This window comes from Pleurodeles waltl, chromosome 5 (assembly GCF_031143425.1).
Source record: "Pleurodeles waltl isolate 20211129_DDA chromosome 5, aPleWal1.hap1.20221129, whole genome shotgun sequence".
Classification (NCBI taxonomy): Eukaryota; Metazoa; Chordata; class Amphibia; order Caudata; family Salamandridae; genus Pleurodeles; species Pleurodeles waltl.
In genome coordinates, this window is record NC_090444.1 from 1,715,369,235 (window position 1) to 1,715,389,671 (window position 20,437).

The 20,437-nt window shown below is 43.6% G+C and overlaps 1 protein-coding gene across 1 annotated transcript in view; it reads left to right on the plus strand.

Moving 5' to 3' along the window:
* LOC138296695 (adhesion G protein-coupled receptor F5-like) overlaps positions 1-20,437 on the plus strand; it is a 578,562-nt gene that overhangs the window by 408,310 nt on the left and 149,815 nt on the right. Inside the window, exons 14-15 of the mRNA XM_069236067.1 lie at positions 551-703; positions 18,934-19,130. Coding sequence (XP_069092168.1) covers positions 551-703; positions 18,934-19,130 — 350 coding nt within the window. The remainder of the gene's footprint in view (positions 1-550; positions 704-18,933; positions 19,131-20,437) is intronic.

Genomic DNA, 20,437 nt, shown 5'->3' on the forward strand with positions numbered 1-20,437 from the left:
TCGAGTGCGACGCGTGCGTAGAAGACTGAAAGTAATGAAAAATAAAGGCGCTCGAGCGGAACGCGTGTTCCGAGCACCTTCGTAGCAACGCTCGTTGCCACAACAGCTGAAACGGAAAAAGTGTAAAAGTCAAAGCGCTCGAGCGGAACGCGTGTTCCGAGTCGAGCACACTCCCGTAGCAACACTCGTTGCTACCACAGTCGAAACAAAAGGCAATAACGCGCCAAGCAAAGCAAACACAAAGCCAAGAGCAAATTTAAACGGAGGCAGTAAAGGCACTTATCTGACGGAGCAGTGAAGAAAGAGGAAGTGTGACGTGTCTCGGGCCATTTATACTGACGTGAAGGAGGGCACCTCATTGGATACTCGTTACCATGGCGGCGGGCTCATGGAACTTGTAGTTTTTCTGTTCATGTTTTGTTTAACTTTGAACTTGCTGTTGAATAAAGAGTGAAGAAAGATTTGCATAATCCTCGCCTCCGGTCCTGTGATAGAATTTCATATACAAATGTAGCAATTCAAAGCTTTCTCTTTACGGCTTGCTTTTCAGTTCCCGCAAAACAAGAAGGCACCTGCTACAGATTAGACTACAGACACAGCACCTGTCCCGCAGAGCGTGACACTGTGGGGATATATTGCAAATTCACAAACACACTGAAAAGTGAAGTCTCAAGTAAAGAAATCCAATTGGTATACTTCACAGGTAGCTATGTCGTTCACATTTTTCAAGCTGAATACTTGTACATGAAACTGTTGTCAGGGAAGTGTTCTCCTTTTGGCTCTAAAATGGGGGGGGGGGGGGGGGGGGCTCACGTTTTGCAGGTATGCAGGGGGTTAACTAAGAAAGAGGGGAGGGGCTAGAGGAAATATTCACAAGTGCCGTCTTACTGAACTGTATTACAATATTAATGCATAGTAAAACATGAAAATAACTATTTGTTATGTATAAACCACAGTTTTATTGTTACTAATTAAACATGGGAAGAAGTGTGCTCTAATGTGTACCACAACTTTTGTCAGTTTCTGTTTCATATTACCAGTTTCAGCCTGCAATTTGAGATGAACAAAAAAGGCTGTTGGTGTTTTTTAAAAGTGGTTGGGTCAGTATATCGCCCCAAATTGTACAGCGCGGCCAAGCAAAGTAATGAACTGGAGTTCCCTCCAGGGTGGTTTGTCCCATCAAGAAATGTTTATAAAATCGAGCTCAGTTTAATGAAGACATGGATAGCCTATCTCCTAAATATCTGTGTGTGTGTGTTGTTAAATCAACGCTTAATTATCAAAACGATATCTTCTAAGGAACATTCACCGTAGTCACAAAATATTCAGAACCTGGTTCACCCCGTGGCGGAAACCCCGCAGTTGTGGCGGGACCTGCGCACTGCAGTTTCTCACTGGGGCATTTCTCAGCTACGAGTGTGGGGCCCCGTTACAATTGCAGAGGCCCTTTGTGAAACAGGCCCTTAGTGATTATATGTGGAACACAAGAAACCTGTGTTTTTCACTAAAGTAAGGAAGGTTTTCAATGTACTTAATATAAAGAATTACTGATTTTTTTAGCGTCTTATCAAACCTCTGTTCTTCCGAGTGTTTGAGAGGAATACGCATTGGTTAACACAATGGATCAGGCTTTAACCCCTTAACTGCTAAGGTTCTTCCACCTCCAGTCCCGAGCTTTGTTTTTATCTCATCTGATCTCGCTTGCATCGTGTTTTACTGGGCTTGGAGACTACCCACTGCTTGCCATTCACTGGCTTCACTGTCATTCTCATTTGTTGCCTTCTAATTTGGCAGTGCAGACCTCTTACTTCCTCATCTTTCTGCAGAAGCACGGACCAAGTACTGATTACTTCATCTGAATTGCTCTTTCCACTGTAATTAAGGTACTTTTTTTCTTGTTGCTTATTCCACTTCCTCCCTCTTGTTCCTGTTGCCTCTTCCCACCAGTCACCCACTGTTGTCTTTGTTGCCTCACCTATTACACCCCCCCATGCTTCCGTTGTCTGTGTAGCCCCCCGCCCCATCCCATAAGAAAACAAAAGTGCTATGACATGGCATCATAGCACTTATTTCTTTGTTTCCTGATGGTGTTGCCTCTTCCGTTGCACCCACCACCATCCACTTGTCTGGGTTGCCCCCCATCCCAACCCACACCCACCATAAGAAAAAGAAAAGCGGCATGACACGGGCACACTTGCCGCATCATATCACTTTTTTTTTTACCTTTTCCTTGTTCCCACTTTGCTTCGACCTTTGAGAAGGTGTGATCGGAAAGCAAGTTTTGCATTTTGTTACATATTTATTGTCAGGTTTGTCATATCTCACTGCCAAATCCACCATAATGGCTAAAACCCTATTCCCAAAAGAGCTGACTTTCAGATTTAAGCCGTTTAATGGGATGGACCTCATGGTAGTCTATTTCTTACCTCACAAAGGTATTTCACCTGTCTCTTCTATGCAGAGCACACTTTTAATTTTTATTCCAGCCTGCAGGCCTCTTTAATTGCCGCCTTCACTTAGACAGTTTCAGAGAATTCCTACGACTTTCATTTACTTTGAGAGGTGTGCAGCATTTTAAATGATGAACACCGAAGGAAAGAATAACAAGCAACATTGGTGTGTTGTTTAAACAAAGCACAATATTGTAGCTCTTTTGTCCAGGCCCAGAATCCATCTGGAGTTGACTTTACAGCAATGAATAAATATGCATTGGCAAAGCCAATATGCCTAGAATATGAAAACGATTGGCTTTGGCAATGATTTGTAGCCATGCTTTACAGCAGCATGGATGCTTTCCAGTGAGGCTAAAGCTTAATTTAAAAAGCAAGATTAAGCAGCAAGGGCAAATGTGTTTTTTTTCAAGTGCATTAGTGTTGGATGCATCATAGATCTTTTTTAGGTTTCATCATAGGCAGGGCATGAATTGTCTCTGCAAGAATTTAGTTTACATTTGTGGGCTTACAGCCCACCCAGAGCGTACCATTTGTTAGCTTTAGCATTACTCATTTGTTTTGCTCCCATTTTTCACTGCATGCATGGGTCCTGTCATCTTCTTCTGTTTGGACCTCCCCTGGAGCATGGACCAAGTACTTGTGTCCATCTACTGCTCCTGTTTTAGGAGCTGCTTGTTTTTTTGTGTTCAAGTGCTCCATATGAGTGCTTGTGTTTTCAGTCTGTCTCCTATATCCCCATCCACATGGCTTCTGTTCTCAATCACCCACCCCCTTCCATGTTGCTTCTTTCCTCTCCCACCCCTCTACTCTACACCACTGCACTCTACATCAGTACACTCTGTACCATAGCACTCTTCCGTACACCACTGCACTCTAGGGCACTTCACTCAATGCCACTGCACTCTATGCCACTCTACTGTACACCACTCTATGTGACACTACTGCATTCTATGTCACATCACTCTATGCCATATGCTCTGCACCACTCTACTCTATGCCACTCTACTCTACTATGCACCACTCTTCTGTATGCCCCTACGCCAGTGTACTGTATGCCTCGCACTCAATGCCACTCCACTCTACTCCACTGAATGCTACTCAGTACCACGCTACTCTACATCCATGCACTCTATGTCACTGCACTTCACACTACTCTACTTTTTACTACTTACTACTCAACTCTAGGCCACTGCACTCTATGCCACTCCACACAACTCTGCTGTATGTCGCTCCATGCCACTCCATGCCACTCTACTCTATGCCACTCCACACAGTGCTACTGTACACCTTTCTACCCCACTCTGCTCCATACATACATCTCTACTCTTTGCCACCCTACTCTATGCCACTTCACTCTCCTCCACTTCATTCTATGTCATTTAACTCAACACCACTCTACGCCCCTCCAAACCCCTCTATGCCACTTTACTCTGTTCGAGTCTATTGCACACCATGCCCCTCCACATTATGCCACTCCACTCTAGGCAACTCCTCTCTATGCCACTCTGTTAAACCATGCTCTGCACTACTTCAATCAACTCTGTGCAACTTCACTCTACACAAATGCATTCTACACTCTCCTCTCTTGTCTTGTCCTCTCCTCTCTTCACTTCTCCTCTCCCCTCCTTTATGCCAGTCCACTCCACTTTACACAAATCCACTTTATGCCACCTCACTCTACGCTACTCCACTCTATGTGACTTCACTCCACCCCTCTTAACTCTACGTCACTCCAGGTGAATCTTCTATACTCCACTCCATGCAGCCTCACTCTACAGCACTCCACTTCACACCACTATATACAGTGCCACTCCACTCTGCTCTCCTTTGCTCCACTTCATGCCGCTGTACAACATGGCTAAAATACAATGTTGAAGCCAATATCTCTCACGTAGGGAAACCTATTGGCTTTGCCAATGCTTGTTTATTAATATTTTTAGCTATGCTGCACAACAGCCACACTGCAAAACAGCATGGCTACAAATCATTGGCAAAGTGGGCAATACCCATGCTGTACACCAAGAACAAAAGACAATGGCAAAGCCAATAGTCTCAAAGTCAAAAACTATCCACTTTGCCAATGCTTGCTAGGTCTGGCTTGACAGTGCACCTGTTGTCAGACAATTATGCGAGAATCACTAGAAAGGTGCTTTGGCTCTAGTCACATGTTGCAATCTAGGAGTACATGTTTTGATTGGGCAGACGTTGTGTGCTTTCACAGAATGGTGCCTGCCATTCAAACAGCTGTGATCACTTTGTTTTTTAATCCAGCTGCATGAGCTTGAACTTTCAGGGGCACACACATGGCACTGTAATGCTATAAAAGTGTCTTAGATGATTATATCATATTTGGTGTTTTTCTCTGGAACAGCACAGATGGGAGGACTACAGTCATTAACCCACAGGGATTTTTAGGTCTAGATTGACAATGCAACTGTCATCTGACCTTTTACCCTACACCAATATTCTTCAGCAGTTCTTTGCTTCCACACAAATACATATCCATGCTCTTGTTATTTGCTTGTAATGCTTCACAATACCATACAACATTCCTTGAAAGCCAGACCTATTTTTACCTCCTGTAGGGGTTTCTAAGGGTAAAATGGGTCAAGATGGCCACAGCACACAGAATAAATAGTCCAACAGTGTGGCAAGGATAGAAGATCCCTGATAGTGTGTTGTCGGTTGAAGGAAGTAAGAGGTTGAAAAAAGTCTTAAGGCTTGGTTGTAGATGGTGTCTTTATTTGTAGGTGCTAGAAATCATAGTGCCATCATCAAGATACAGCCAACACGTGTTTCGTCACACAGGTGACTTCATCAAGGCTGGGCCGTCCGGCCAGAAATGGTAAGTAAAGTGGGTGCCCGGTGATCAGCTAAGTGGGCTATAGGAAATGAAATGGATCTATTCAAATACGTAGATCTGTAAGTAATATGGCTGCCCATGCAGCAACAGGTGAGTAAGGTAATGGGCACGTATGGTGTGAAAGGTATAGGAGACCCTGATAAGCCTGGAATCAAAACCTGTGAGAACCGGGTAGAGAAGTGTAGCAAGCGGTGTCCGGAGCGTGTTATGGAGACGTATTACTTACAGATCTACGTATTTGAATAGATCCATTTCATTTCCTATAGCCCACTTAGCTGATCACCGGGCACCCACTTTACTTACCATTTCTGGCCGGACGGCCCAGCCTTGATGAAGTCACCTGTGTGACGAAACACGTGTTGGCTGTATCTTGATGATGGCACTATGATTTCTAGCACCTACAAATAAAGACACCATCTACAACCAAGCCTTAAGACTTTTTTCAACCTCTTACTTCCTTCAACTGACAACACACTATCAGGGATCTTCTATCCTTGCCACACTGTTGGACTATTTATTCTGTGTGCTGTGGCCATCTTGACCCATTTTGTCCTTGGGTACTTCGGTACCCGTTGTGGTGCCTACTGGGTAGTAAGGCACTCGGCCAGGTTGCACCAGACGTTGCTTCAATTTATATACCTACTCAAGAAAAAATATTGTTTTACTACCTAGAGGTGCAGCACCTCTCACCCTTACTACCCTTGTGTTTTCTTTTTTCCGGGTTTCTAAGGGTACTCTGAGTGTATGGTTTTCCCAACCAAACTAATAATTGAAATAAAAAATAAGTAAACAAAATCAAAATAGGTAACATTTTCATCTGTAATGTTTTACCTCAATGGGCAATTTACAATGGTAAGATACTGTGACATCCGACAGATCCTTCTGGTTGCAACAGTATAAAGTGTTGGTTGATTGCCCAAACAGACAAATCTAAAAGCTAGCAACTGACCTGCAGCACGTAATGACTTTTCATATGTTGTCACTTTGCTTCAAATAATATAGTAAAATGAAAAATGGGTATGAGCCCAATATGCGGAGTTTAGAAATAGTATTTATGTGTACAGCTTTGAATTTAGGGCAATGCAATGTGATTTGTAGGGCATTTAGCAAGAAGTGTTATTGCTTACTGGCTTACATTTGGAAGCCACAAATGGAGAGAAATTCAATTGATAATAACAAATGTTCCGCTATTCTGCATTTCTCCCGATGAAAATGGCACCTCACTTGTGTGTGTTGTCCTATTGCATGCAAAAGGAAAGGTCCCAAACGCTACAGAAAGATATAAAAAATCATCCTTAAAAATGTACTGTTCCCTGCAATGTGAATAGCTCCCATATTTTGGTCCGCCACCCAGGGAAACATACCACACCTTGGCAGTTCTGAAAAGCAGACACCAAGGGGAGTCCAGGGCAGTGTGACTTGTGTGGATACCAGTACGTTTTCTTACTCAGATATTTATTTATTTACTTATTCATTTGCATGTATGAGAGTGATTTTCAGACTACCAGTTCACATGAGTATGCCAAAGATCACCGAAAATGAACGAGGGGAAGAGAGGCGGGGAGGTCAACCTCAGTAAAACAGCTGAATATAGTTCATGCGGTCTCTTCCAATATGACAGTAGGAAAACAACTGAGGGTGGTGTTGAAGGTGGTGTTTTGCTTGGGTCACTGAGAAGCTTGCACAATGCCCTGCAAACAACAAAGATTGTGGGAAAATTCTAAAAACGGTGGGAATCCACAACAGTCCTACCACTCAGCTTTCCCTTATTTCTCATGATTAAAATGCTACTCCGCTTGTGCACTGGGCCTATTGCCTGCAAAAGGAACAGATGAAAGCTCTCACTGTATGAAGCCAAGGGTCTATCATTGTGGTCTTTACATGGTCCATTGGTCTTTGAGCTGGCAATGTTCCTTCCTTGCCGGCTGACCCAGAGCCCAAATAGTGTGGCCAGTCTCAATGACCATTGGGAGGACATTTATATTTATCATCACTCTGCCAGCCTATGTATCATAACTATGCCCATAAAAATCCAAATTTCATTTTGCGTGCCATGTCTGTGGAAATGCTGTAGGCCTTGGAGGGGTGGGGGTTGAAAAACAGTTTGGGCTTTGGGGGTGGGGGTGTGGCCTTTTGTTATGATAGGCCTGCGCCACTAAATTATTTTTTCTTTTTTAAAATTATCTGGAATCCTGGTAAACCATCCAGTGTTCCCCCTCCACCTGCCCCTCGGCCGGTGAGAGGGGCAGAAACCTTAAGAGCTATAGGGTTGGGAAATATGGCTCTACCTAGTCATGCTCCCACACCATTCTTAAAGAAAAAAAAATAATTTCTGGGTCAAGTGGGCTTTCTGCCCCCCCCGCAGTGGCGGAGCAGAGGTAAACTCCCCCAGTCTGCCTTCAGAAAATGTTGTGGGGCCTTAAGGGTGATAATCAGACCTGATGCTTGGGAAGTCTGCCCCTAGACAGGTTTTATAATAGAAACATAACTAACTAAATGCTCTGCCCTGGATGTGCTGGAAGCTATTCCAGAAAGATACAGTATGATTTATAGGGATTGAGAAGAAAGTAAACCTAGAAGAGTATGGGGCTGTGGGCACACTGGTGCTATCACTTAGATAGTTTGCATGATAGTGGGGCCCAGATTGTGGCATCAGGGACAGAGTTGACCTCAAATAGAGGAGGCAATGTGTTCCTGAAGACCAGATTTAAAAGGCATTGCAAAAATACAGTCAGTAAAAGAAAGGACTGACTCAAAAAGGGAGTTTGAGATCAGTAATTTAATGAAAATCATGAAGGTTTTTTAAGTAATAAAACACAATACTGAGGACAAAATATAGCTCAGTTTAATGAATCAGTTGCAGAACATAAATTTATCAGTTTCCCTAAAGGGTCTAAACAGAAAATGAGCATAATCAGAAAAACAGCCTAAGGGCCTGTTTGAATTCTTGGTGAACGAGTTACTTTGTCACAACGGTGAAGGATATCCTATGGGATTTATATTTCTGCAGACCTGATATCCATCACCGTTGTGATGGAATAACTCATCCACCAAGATCTCAATCAGACCTTAAGTCCTAAATGTGCAGCATATCGACAGAGATTTGGGCAGCATCCCTAGTAAAGACCAAATAAGATCTTGCTCACCCCCAAGTCCAGGGATCTTTTATAATGAATGTTACCATAGAAAGCAATGAAGAACTGCACAGTCGACATTGGATGAGCAAATGTATCATTTAAATGACAAATCTCAGTTCAGAATTATTAAACACCATGTAAACCCACTATAACAGCACTAGCCCCTTACATGAGTATTGAGTCACCCCTTTTGACCTAATGTCATTGGAGTTAACTGAACAAATGTGTTTCAGTATACAATAGAAAGACTCATAGGTGTTCTGTCCACAGCTTGCAAGCAGGAAGAGCCTTGAGTGCAGAGAAGGCTTCTCCAGAGTTCTTCGAGAACAGCATTCCATTACAAAAGAAATAGTACACATTTTGCTGTGTGTGGTTTCAAAATGAGGAAAACAAACATCAAATTATTATTACGAGACAGCAGCCATCTTTTCAAAGATGGAGTTGAGGCCTAGTTAAGCATAGCCCAGAAAGTGTGTTTCTAAACTTCTCAGTGGTTTTGTTTCAATTGCATTAGATTCATGTTATTTTGCCCATTTGATTCTAATCAGAAAATATCTCTGACAGGTCATAGGAGAAATCATAAGCATCTCACCTCTGCCTGTGGACCCCATGAAAGATATGGAACGTTATTCTTTAGAGTGGAATTAAGCAACAGCTTTCAAAAAATCTGTTGTTTTACCAACCTCAAAACATGCCAGGATTTGCCAGATAGTTCTTATGAACTAGCCTGTTTATTGGCTAGTGGCTATTCTTGCCCAATTATCAATAATTCAAGGACCCACGCATGAAATGGGCCTCAAGTTAGATCCAATATGGTCTCAGAACCTAGAAACAACTGATTTCCCAATCCTGTGCATGCTCAGACCATTTTCCGATTCAATTTACTTTGCCTATCTTCAAACATATACCAAATCAATGAGAGTGAGATTACATTAGTGTATCATGGGTGCAAAATAAACAAAGGAAAGACCATTACTTCTCTTCAGTAGGCCACCGCAGTGTTGCTGGAGTAAGCCGAAACCCTCAATTCAATATACACCAATTAGGTAATGGTGCTTTACCTGAGCATGGTCCTGTCCATGGCAAAAAAGAGTAACCCTGGTACCTCTGTTTCCAGTTGATCTAGTTGATGCTAAAACCAGACTATGCCACAGTGAGCACAGACACTGTTGGGGCAAAGGAACATTTACACTAGGGATGGCTAGTTACATACATGAGCTATTTAACACTAAGCAGGACTTTTTCATTAACAGGGTGAAGAATGCCTCTAACACATAGGCAAGCCTCTAATCAATCATTTTGAGATTGGGTTAATAAAATGAAGTTAAAATATTTTTTATAGAGCATGCATATATCAGAGGGTGTGACAAACAGAAACAAGAAGGAAGGAAGAAACCCTGCTATCAACCATTAAAAAGCCACATTTTGAGCTTTTCCCTAACGCTGGAAATTGATGAGCAGTTCTTCAGATCGCCGGAAGAGAGTTCCACAGTCAGGAAGTCCCGCAGATAAAACTATCTCCACGTCAACGAGCTTCCTTGAACTGTGAGACCAACAAACTATGAACCAATGATGATCTCTGAGGTCTTGATGGAACATACCAAATGAATTTATCTGTTAGATATTGTGGTCCTAGTGAATGCAGTGCTTTAAACGCTATACACAGCACTTTAAAATAGATGCACTTGTGCAAAGGATGCCAATGCAATTGGACCAGGGTGCTAACCGTTGACTGGTATTTTTAGATTCCTAAAAAGGAGTCGAGTCGGGGCCTTTTGCATAATCTGCAATTTGATCAATAGCCGCTTCTGAAGATTTATGTAGGGCATTGCAGTAGCCCAATTTCAAAAGAATTAGTCCAGTGGTTACTAATTTTCTCAACTCTAAAGGAATGGAAGGAAGAACCTTTCTAAGGGTTTTCAAAGCGAGAAAGTGGGCAGAAGTGACTGAATTAATTTATTTATCAAAAGAAAGCTGCTCATTAAAGAGAACACCTAGATTTTTAACTTTGAAGACTGCCCAGATCAGGAGGCCACCAATCTGTAGACCAGAAAAATAATTGTTCCCCAAAAACAGCACTTCAGTTTTGCTAGAGTTTCAAACAGTTATTGGCCATCAAAAGAGTGATCTCGGGCATACAGCTGAAAAACTTGGGTGAGGCTTCTTGCTGATGGACTGAATGCTCGTTTCCTGAGCCTGAGACCACATTCTACATGTCGTCCACACAGCTGACTACAAAATATCCAAAGAATTTGATCAAAGATGCCAGCGGGGTCACATTCAAATTATAATGACTAGGGCTTAAGCAAGAGCCCTGGGGGACCCCTTAGGGAAAAGAAAAACGAACTAGAAGTGAAATTACCTAAGCCTACAAATTGCTGTCTCTCTCCAAAAGAAAAGACTTAAGGAGGTCTAAGGCAGAACCTTTGTGTAAGAAACTGGCACTTGTTGCAGTTATCCCCTCCCACACAAACTTTTTGCCTGATATTGTTGCTGACGTGACTGAGAATTTGCTGGGATTGTGCTAACCAGGCCCCAGGACCAGTGTTTTTTCCCTAAAAATGTACCATTGTTTCCACAACTGTCACACCTCGGGCACATAGATAAGTCCCTTGTAAAAGGTACCAGTGGTACCAAGGGCCCTGTGACCAGGGAAGGTCTCTAAGGGCTGCAGCATGTGTTTTGCCACCCTAAGGGACCCCTCACCTAACAGATGCACACTGCCATTGCAGATTGTGTGTGTTGGTGGGGAGAAAGAGGCAATGTCGACATGGTATCTACCTCAGGGTGCCATACCCACAAAACACTGCCTGAGGCATAGGTAAGTTGCCCCTCTAGCAGGCCTTACAGCCCTAAGGCTGGGTGCACTATACCACAGCTGAGGGCATAGCTGCAGGAGCAATATGCCCCTACAGTGTATAAGTCCATTCTTAGACATTGTAAGTAAAGTGTGGCCATGTTAAGTATATGGTCTGGGAGTTTGTCATTACGAACTCCACAGTTCCATAATGGCTTCACTGAATACTGGGAAGTTTGGCATCAGGCTGCTCAGTACAATAAATGCCCACTGGTGCCAGTGTGGGATTTATTAAACAAATGCACACAGAGGTCATCTTAGAGATAACCCCTGTATTTTACCTAATCCTCTAGTGTAGGACTGACTGGTCTGTGCCAGCCTGCCACTAGCAGATGAGGTTCTGACCCCATGGGGTGGGGGCCTTTGTGCTATCTGAGGCCAGAAACAAAGCTTGCTATGGGTGGAGGTACTTCACACCTCCCGCCCTGCAGGAACTGTAACACCTGGCGGTGGGTCTGAAATGGTCAGGCTTCGCGTTACAGTGCCCCAGGGCACTCCACTTTGGGCGGCCAGTTCGGTGGGAAACTTAGAGAAAAACAAGGAGGAGTGACCACCCCAGCCAGGACCCCCCCCCCTAAGGTGTCCAGAGCTAAGGTGATCCCCTCCCTGCAGAATCCTCCATCTTGGTTTGGAGGACAGGGACCAATTGGGATAGGAATGTGCCCCCTTACCCAAAGGGAGTGGGCACAAGGAGGGTGTAGCCACCCTCACGGACAGTAGGCACTGGCTACTGCCCTCTAACCCCCTACCACGCCCCTAAATCAAGGTGAACCCAGCTCACCAGATTCATGATGACCTCACAAAAAGAAGGACTGCTTAGCTGAAACCCCAGTAGAGAAGGATAGGAGACATCAACTGACTTGGCCCCAGCCCTACCTGCTTCAAAGAACCTGCAGAAGAAAGGCAACACCTCCTGCAGGTCCAGCGACCTCTGAAAAACCTCTAGAGGACTGCCTGCATCACAGAGGATCAAGAACTCCCATGGACAGCGGCCCTGTCCAAAGAAGAAAAGAAGAAGAAACCTCTTCCAAAGGACTCCCACCTCACTTCAGAAGCGTGAGTCCTAACCACTCTGCACCTGAAGCCCATGGCCCATTTCCAGGTGGTTCACCCTGCCAGAGAGGGTCCCCAGGCGATTCTGAGCAAGTGCTCACCCTGGGTTGACCCTTCCATCCCTACAAGACGATGCCTGCAGGGGGAATCCCGAGGACCCCCTGACTGCAAAAGCTCCAGACAAAGATATCCGACGCCAAAGGACCCACTGCACCTGCAGCCCCCAGGCCTTGGAGAAACTGACACACGGTGCAGCAGCAATCATCAGATGGTGCTGTTCCCTATCTGACTGGTGCTGTGCCGAGACACCCCCTTGGACCTTGCCTGCAGCCTCTGAGTGACCGCCCGGGATCCCTCATAGACCAGCATTGGAAGCCCGACGTCCTGTTTGCACCCTGCACCTGGCTGCCCCTGTGCCGCTGAGGGTGAGTGTTTGGTACCTACATGTGGCCCCTCCAGTGCTCTTCTAATCCCCCCTGGTCTGTCCTCCGAGCCGTGGGTACTTACCTGCTGGTAGACCTGATTCCGAGTACCCCGTCTCCATAGGAGCCCACGTTGAAAGTGCTCAACTTTGACCTCTGCTCCCAGCAGGCCCGTGTTGCTGGTGGTGGTTGTTTGGGGTTGACTTGAACCCCCAATGGTGGACTACCTATAACCCAGAGACTGGAACTGTAAGTCATGTACTTACCTCGAAAACTGTACTTTATTTTCTTCACCCAGGAACTGTTCAGAAAATGCAGTGTCCACTTTTAAAATAGATATTCTCTGTTTTCTTAAAAACTGTTTACTTGACTAAAGTGAAACCAAGTTACATTGATGTCTATGTTAAGTACTTACCTGCAACAATATTTACTTCTGAACTGAATCTTGTGGTTCTAGTAATAAAGTAACAAAAATATATTTGTCCTATTGGTCTGGAGTTAAGTGATTGAGTGTGTGCTTCTTCTGTTGCTTGTGTGTGTACAACAAATGCTTAACACTACCCTCCGATAAGCCTAACTGCTCGACCACACTACCACAAATAGAGCATTAGTATTATCTATTTTAGCCTTTGTCAAGCCTCTGGGGGACCCCTGGACTCTGTGCACACTATATCTCATTTTGATATAGTATATACAGAGCCAACTTCCTACACTTCGATACCAACGGGCTGGACACAGTCAATCACAATCTTGTGATTGACTGTGTCAAATGCAGCCGATAGATCAAGCATATTCAGTGCTGCAACACAACCCCTATCTAAGCTAGCCCTCTGTTCTTTAGCAGCTGTTAATAGACCAGTCTTGGTGCTGTGCTGGCTTCTGAAGCAAAATTGGGTGTGATCCAGTAAGCAATTAGATTTGATGAAGGACATCAGTTCTTCATTAATTGCCTTCTCCACAAGTTTGGAGGGGTAAGGAAGATGAGAAATGGGGAGATAATTATTACAGTCCAGAGGGAGGAGATGAGATTTTTTTAAAGCAGAGGCAGAATGGATACAACTTTTCAAACTTTGGAAAGTAGCCGTGATGGAACATTTAGTTAAAGATAGGGATCAGATGAGTGGCAATGGTTCTGGGAACTGACTGCAAGACCTTCGGGGGACAAGGGTCCAGCGGTGAACCCGATCGAATAGTTAGAATCATCTTGTGGACTTGATCTGTATTTAGTATGGAGGAATTGGAAAACCATATGGGTGCTGCATCAGGGGCATTGCCCTCACCCAGGTAGTATGAAGGCAGTACCTGGTTGTTGTTGAATGTGTTAAAAATATCCAGCACTTTCGATTGAAAAGCGGATGCGATATTGTCACAAAGAGATTGAGAGCTTGCGATCCTTCCCTCATCCTTGAAGTTGGCTAACTTCTTTAAGGTAGAAAATAGTTATTTAGGGGAGTTTATGGCTGCCATTATTTTGTGCATGAAGTAGGCAGATTTCTGGGCTAGTATTACGGTTCTATACACAGAGAGATTTTGTTTATACATCGATTTATCATTTGGGTTATAATGAAGCCTCCAGTGACGTTCCTGGCACCTGCAAACCTGTTTTCGAAACCTAAGGCCCTGATTTATACTTTTTGACGCAAACCTGCGGTAGCGCAGGTTTGCTTCAAAAAATATACCACTGCTAGCACCATTCCTGGACACCAGCTGGGCGTCATATTTAAGGAATGACGTTAGCCAGCAGTAGGGCCCGATTAGCATCAAAATAAATGATGCTAACTGGGTGGGGGAGGCGTAGGGGAAACAGGAGGTTGTGCGTGAAAGAATGACACCAGTGAGGTTAGAGTCAAAAAATGACTCTAACCTGACTTGTGTCATTTTTTTGACGCACAATCCCCATAGACATGACTCCTGTCTTAGTGAAGACAGGAGTCATGTCGCCAAGCACAATGGCCATGCCCAGGGAACTTGTGTCCCCTGGGCATGGCCATTGGGCACAGTGCCATGTAGGGAGGCCCAAGATAGGCCCCCCTATAAAACTCCAAAAAATAAAAAATAAATACTTACCTCGGAAGGGATCCCCCATCCTCCACTGTCCATCTGGTGTGGGTGGGGGTGTCCCTGGGGCCTGGGAAGGGCACCTGTGGACTCAATCCATGGAGTTCCACCATGGAAGTGAGCCCACAGGTCCCCTAACGCCTGCCCTGAACCAGGTGTTAAATAATGGTGCTAAGCAGACTCAGCGCCATTATTTAGGCCCGCGTACCTCCCGTGCGCCATTTTTGCATGGGATGATAAATAAGGCGCTAAGGTCTTAGAGTCATTCTTTGTCCGGGAACGCCTACCTTGCACCTCATTGATGCAGGTAGGTTTTAACTGTAAAAGAATGATGCTAACTCCATAACTTTGGTGCTAAACAGGTCTAGCGCCAAAGTATAAAGATGGAGTTAGGTTTGCGCCGGATTTGCGTGAAAAAAAAGATGCAAATCCAGCACAAACAGAGTATAAATATGCCCCTAAGTTCCTCCAAAAAACAGGGTTGGGAGGGAGATTGACTTTCGTAAGGGCCAAATGATTAATGGCTGAAGCGAACCAGCCATTAGTGAATAACTATTTTATTGATAAAATTGGCATACGTAAATAGACATTTTTGAAGCGACTTCCAGTCTGTTCATACTGAGGACATGTATAATGAAAGATATCTAAGTGATTTTCCTCAGCTGGATTCGGCATCTTTAGTTAAATTTGTCTGTATCATCAAATCTGGTAGTCCTTTAGATCCCTGCACCCCTGTTCTCAACCGGAACTATCGCAGCCCATGGGCAAGCACCTGAAAGCCATGCTTAATACTCCTTTTACTGAAGGGCTAATACGGCTGTCTTTTTTAGAAGAAACTTAGTGATGGCTCTGCTTTTATATCCTGAAAAGATGGTATTTTTGCAGGAAGGCACCCCTTTTCCACAAAACTATCCCGAGCTTCATGCAGACACCATTGCAGTATGGTGCTAGGATGCATGCATCGGTGTTAGGGAGCCACAAGTGTGCCAGTGTATGAAGAGAGCAAAACTGAGCAATTTCTTTGAAAGTACTGTACAGTTCTTCTCACTCCGGTTCACATAGCACAGTGCAGCAGCTTCACTTGCTTTGGAGTGGGGCAGATTGGAGTGGGGCCAATTGTTTTGGACTAGGTCTGGGGTAGATTGGAGTGGGGCAAATGTGAGCGGTGCTAATTGTTTTAGATTGGAGTGGGGCAGATTGTTTTGGATTGGAGTGGGTCAGATTGGAGTGTGGCAGATTGTTTTGGATTGGAGATGGGCAGATTTTTTTGGAATGGAGTGGGGCAGACTGGAGTGGGACAAATGTTTTAGATAGGAGTGGAGCAGATTGTTTTGGATTGGAGTGGAGCAGATAGTTTTGGATTGAATTGGAGCGGAGCAGATTTTTTGGATTGGAGTGGGGCATTGTTTCGGATTGGAGTGGGGCAGGTTGTTTTGGATTTGAGTGGGGCAGATTGTTTTGGATTGGAGAGGTGCAGATTGTTTTGTTTTGAAGTGGGGCTAATTGTTTTTGGTTTGAGTGGGCAGAAGAGTTTTGGATTGGAGCAGGGCAGATTGGAGTATGGCCAGTTATCTTGGATTTGGAGCCAGGCAGATAGGAGAGGGGCAGATTGTTTTGTGTTGGAGTGGAGCCGATTGTTTTGGATTGGAGTGGGGCAGATGATTGGAATGGGGCAGGTTGGAGTGGGGAAGATTGTTTTGAATTGTAGTGGGACAGTATTTGGATTGGGTGGGGCGGATTAGAGTGCGGCAGATTGCAATGGGGCAAATTGTTTTGGATTATATACAGGCAGATTGTTTTAGAGTGGGGCAGATTGTTTTGACTGGAGCGCAGCAAATTATTTTGGACTGGAGTGGCCAGGTTGTTTTGGATTGGAGTGTGGCAGAATATAGTGGGGCCAATAGTTTTTGATTGGAATTGGGGAAGACTAAAGTGGGACAAACTGGAGTGGGGAAGATTGTTTTGGAATGGAGTGGGGCAGATTGGAGTGGGACAGATTGGTTTGGATTGGACTGGGGGAGAATGGAGGGGGAAATTGTTTTAAATTGGGAGTTGGGCAGATTGGAGTGGACAAACTGGATTGGGACTGATTGTTTTAGATTGGGGCAGATTGTTTAGGATTGGAGTGAAGTAGATTGGAGTGGGACAGATTGTTTTACATTGGAATGAGGCAGGTTATTTTGGGTTGGAGTTGGGTGGATTTGAGTGTGATGGAATGGACTGGTTTGGGGTGGATTTAGTGGGGTGGATTGACGTGAGGTGAAGTGGGGGTAAATTGGCATTGATTGTCGAGTGGATTGGGTATAGTGCACGAGTATGTGTCAAAGCATAGTTTTGGAAATTACACATAACAAAGAAATGGTGTTGCTTTGAGGATCATCATCATTTGAGAATAGTGTCCACAAGCAAGAACAAAACAAAACATAACAAAACATGACTGCAAACTAACAATAGAAGACTTGGCAAAATAAACGAAAAACAACTATAGAAAATACAACTTAACAATTATGTTTGTCCTGTTGGGCATGTTTTTGCCAGTCACACGCCTTCTGTTTGCAGGGCACTAGAATTTAATAAGAACAAAATAGTACCTCGGTCACGTCAGTAGCAGCAGACGAGCACTGCTTAAGTTGAATCAATCAGTGCTTGGTCTCTGCTCCACAAAACGGAATGAAAATGATGGTAGGACTGCAGTGACCAATAACAAGCCTGTAAAGAAGAGTGTCACGCAAGTAAACAAATGGTAAGCAACGGGCCGGCTCCAAGCCCTTTTTTTTGTTAACATAAGTATTTTGCAATCAAAAGACATGCGCTAATGATGCTCATTGATTTTGGACCCTAAAAATTGGAATAGTGGTAAGAATATATTCTATTTTAGTGGAAAGGATATCTCCCCTCTTAGAACATTTTGTTACAGTATAAATTTCGTTTTTTTATTGCTCTAGATATTTTGCACTGAGTATGCAATTTACTGGTAAACGTTTTGGTTGGGGACAGATTATAATTAGGGCTCCTGAATTTATTTTAATATTTTTTTAACATTTCGTCTGCATTTATCCACATTTATTTTTCAGCCATCTTTTTGTAATTTATCCATTTTTATTATGTATTTTGAGAATAAATGGAGTCAGAAAATGTTGTATTTCCACATTTACTCCACTGATGAAAATGCTCTAATACTTTGATGCCTGTTGCGTTTTAGCAAACTGAGCAGCCACATACAATAAAACAAGACATCCATAGGTAAATATTATTACATATAAATATAGGGTAACATAAACCTGCATTTGAGAAACTCTCGTCCTATTTTGTAACTCTCCATATTGTCTAGCCGTTCAGCTGTTAGCCTGGATTTGTAATTCATGAATAGTCGCTCACAAAAAGCTTTTTCGGCCTTTAAATAATAAATACAGGCAGGAAACTCACTGTTTCTGTCTGTATTTGTCCGTAAAAATTCGTAAGAACGAAAAACTGTGAGACTTAATTATTAAAATGAAAAATAGATCTGTAGAAAGGATGTTCGAGGTGGGATCAGCCTCCGCAGACGTACATCAAATTATAGTATCACTGGAATTTATTGAGTGTAGTAAATAAGGATTTTTATATGTGAAAGCTTTAAAACTTTATAACCACATTTCATTTATTTGCCGTCTCATAAACACGTACCACACCAATAAACTCAATAAGTATTCGTTCCCCTCTCTCTGTGTTTGGGCAACATAATTTAAAATAAAGTGTTATTTTTCTAACGCGAGACTGTAATTATAATACTTTCATTTTTTATTCTAAATTCAATGCTGGTCTTTTCCTTGTGTTGGTTATCTGTATAAAAGGTAAGAAGTTCATTTCGTTTATAAATATAAGTATTGTAACAAGAGTGGGACCAAAATATGACATGAATAATAAATGTGCAACATTCAGGTGGATGAAGGGGCGAAGGTATGGAGGAGAATATGTTTTATTACGTAACAAGTGCAAGTTGTGAGGTGGGTCTTGGGGGGGGGGCACAGCGGCTAGAACAGAGTAAATCATGCATGCTCGTGCCATGCTTACCTACCTGTGTATATTTTCTATTTATTTTTGCATATAGCTAAAGAAACCGAAGTAACATGCAGACACAAGGATCTTGGAGAGGGGACAGAAGGAGCAACTGCAGTAATACAGTGCAACCGCGTGATCCCTTCAACGGTTGGATCCATAAACTACACCTGCAAGAAGGATGGATGGAGCAAGACGGAGAGCAACTGCGTCTCTTCAGTAATTAATGATCGTGTACTTCAGCTTGAGGTAAAAAAATTATGACAGGGTAGGGAGAGGACCATACTAGATACTAGATTTCAAAAGGCATTCATTGGCATGTGCACAATAGATAAGAATTTTTTTTTTAAAAAATAGCAAAAAATCACTATACGCAAACTCCCATCTCATTTTAACCCTACCTAGAATCAAGCCATCATATTTTTTATGTTGGTTTGTCTCCCACCCGGGTTAAGGTTAGGCGTCCGGTTAGACTGTGGTAGCTAATCCTAAACACTTGTTTCCAAAAATATCCAATCTCACAAGGGTGATATAAACCACTAGGGCGCAGATTTACTAGAAAATGAGGAGCGAATGCTCCGTATTTAATAGAATATGGGGCACCCCTGTGTTTTCCCCTGCGCCGGTGCTAAGTTTTGCTGCTGAGTGTCAACGCAGCCACCCTTGCGCCATGGTGCAAGGATGGTTGCGTTGAGGGGGAGATTGTTTTTGTACAGGAAGAGATACCTTCCTGCACAAAAACAATCTTAGATGGCAGAAGTCAGCACACATAGAAAGAGCAAAAAAACGAGGAGAAATGAAAGCAATTTTCCTCATTATGCCACTCTAGCGTCACCCCTGGGGTGGAGTTAGATTTTGGCGCTGCCTCAGGTTTATGAAATATTGTAAATCTGAGGCAGCGTCAAAATGCAATGGGTGTTGCTTTGGCACACCCACAGCAACACCCATTGCACACCTCTTCCATGCAAAGTGCTGTGTGTGAAGGGGCCATACTTGCAAGGTGACGTTAAGCCAGAAAAAGTGGCTTAAATCCGCCTTGTAAATAAGGCACAGGGCATTTCGCCACTGGAGCATCACAAAAAGTGATGTTCCGGTGGTGATAGGGCCTTGTAAATCATATTTACAAGGTGGTGTTAAGCCACTTTCTGTGGCTTAACGCCACCTTGTAAGTACGGCCCAGGGCATTTCGCCACTGGAGCGTCACAAAAAGTGATGCTCCGGTGGTGATAGGGCCTTGTAAATCTGGCCCTAGGTACCTTATTTCCATGTGTTCCCCCATGTAAGTTAGTGAGACAGTTTTCCAACCTTGGTTTGCGTTAAGGTCTAGCTTGTAAATTTATTTTAAACCAGAAAATTCCTGATAAGCAGGTAGCGCTTTCATTAGATCACTGCTAAGAAATGGATCATGCTTTGAGGACACCATTCACAAGCATGGTGATTTTAAAGTTGCCTGACCAATTTGGCCCATTACATTTTTAATGACCCCTCAATGCTGAGCTAAAGGTTCCACAGAGACTGAGAATAAGAGGAGTGAGAGAAGACAAGGTGTCGCTGCA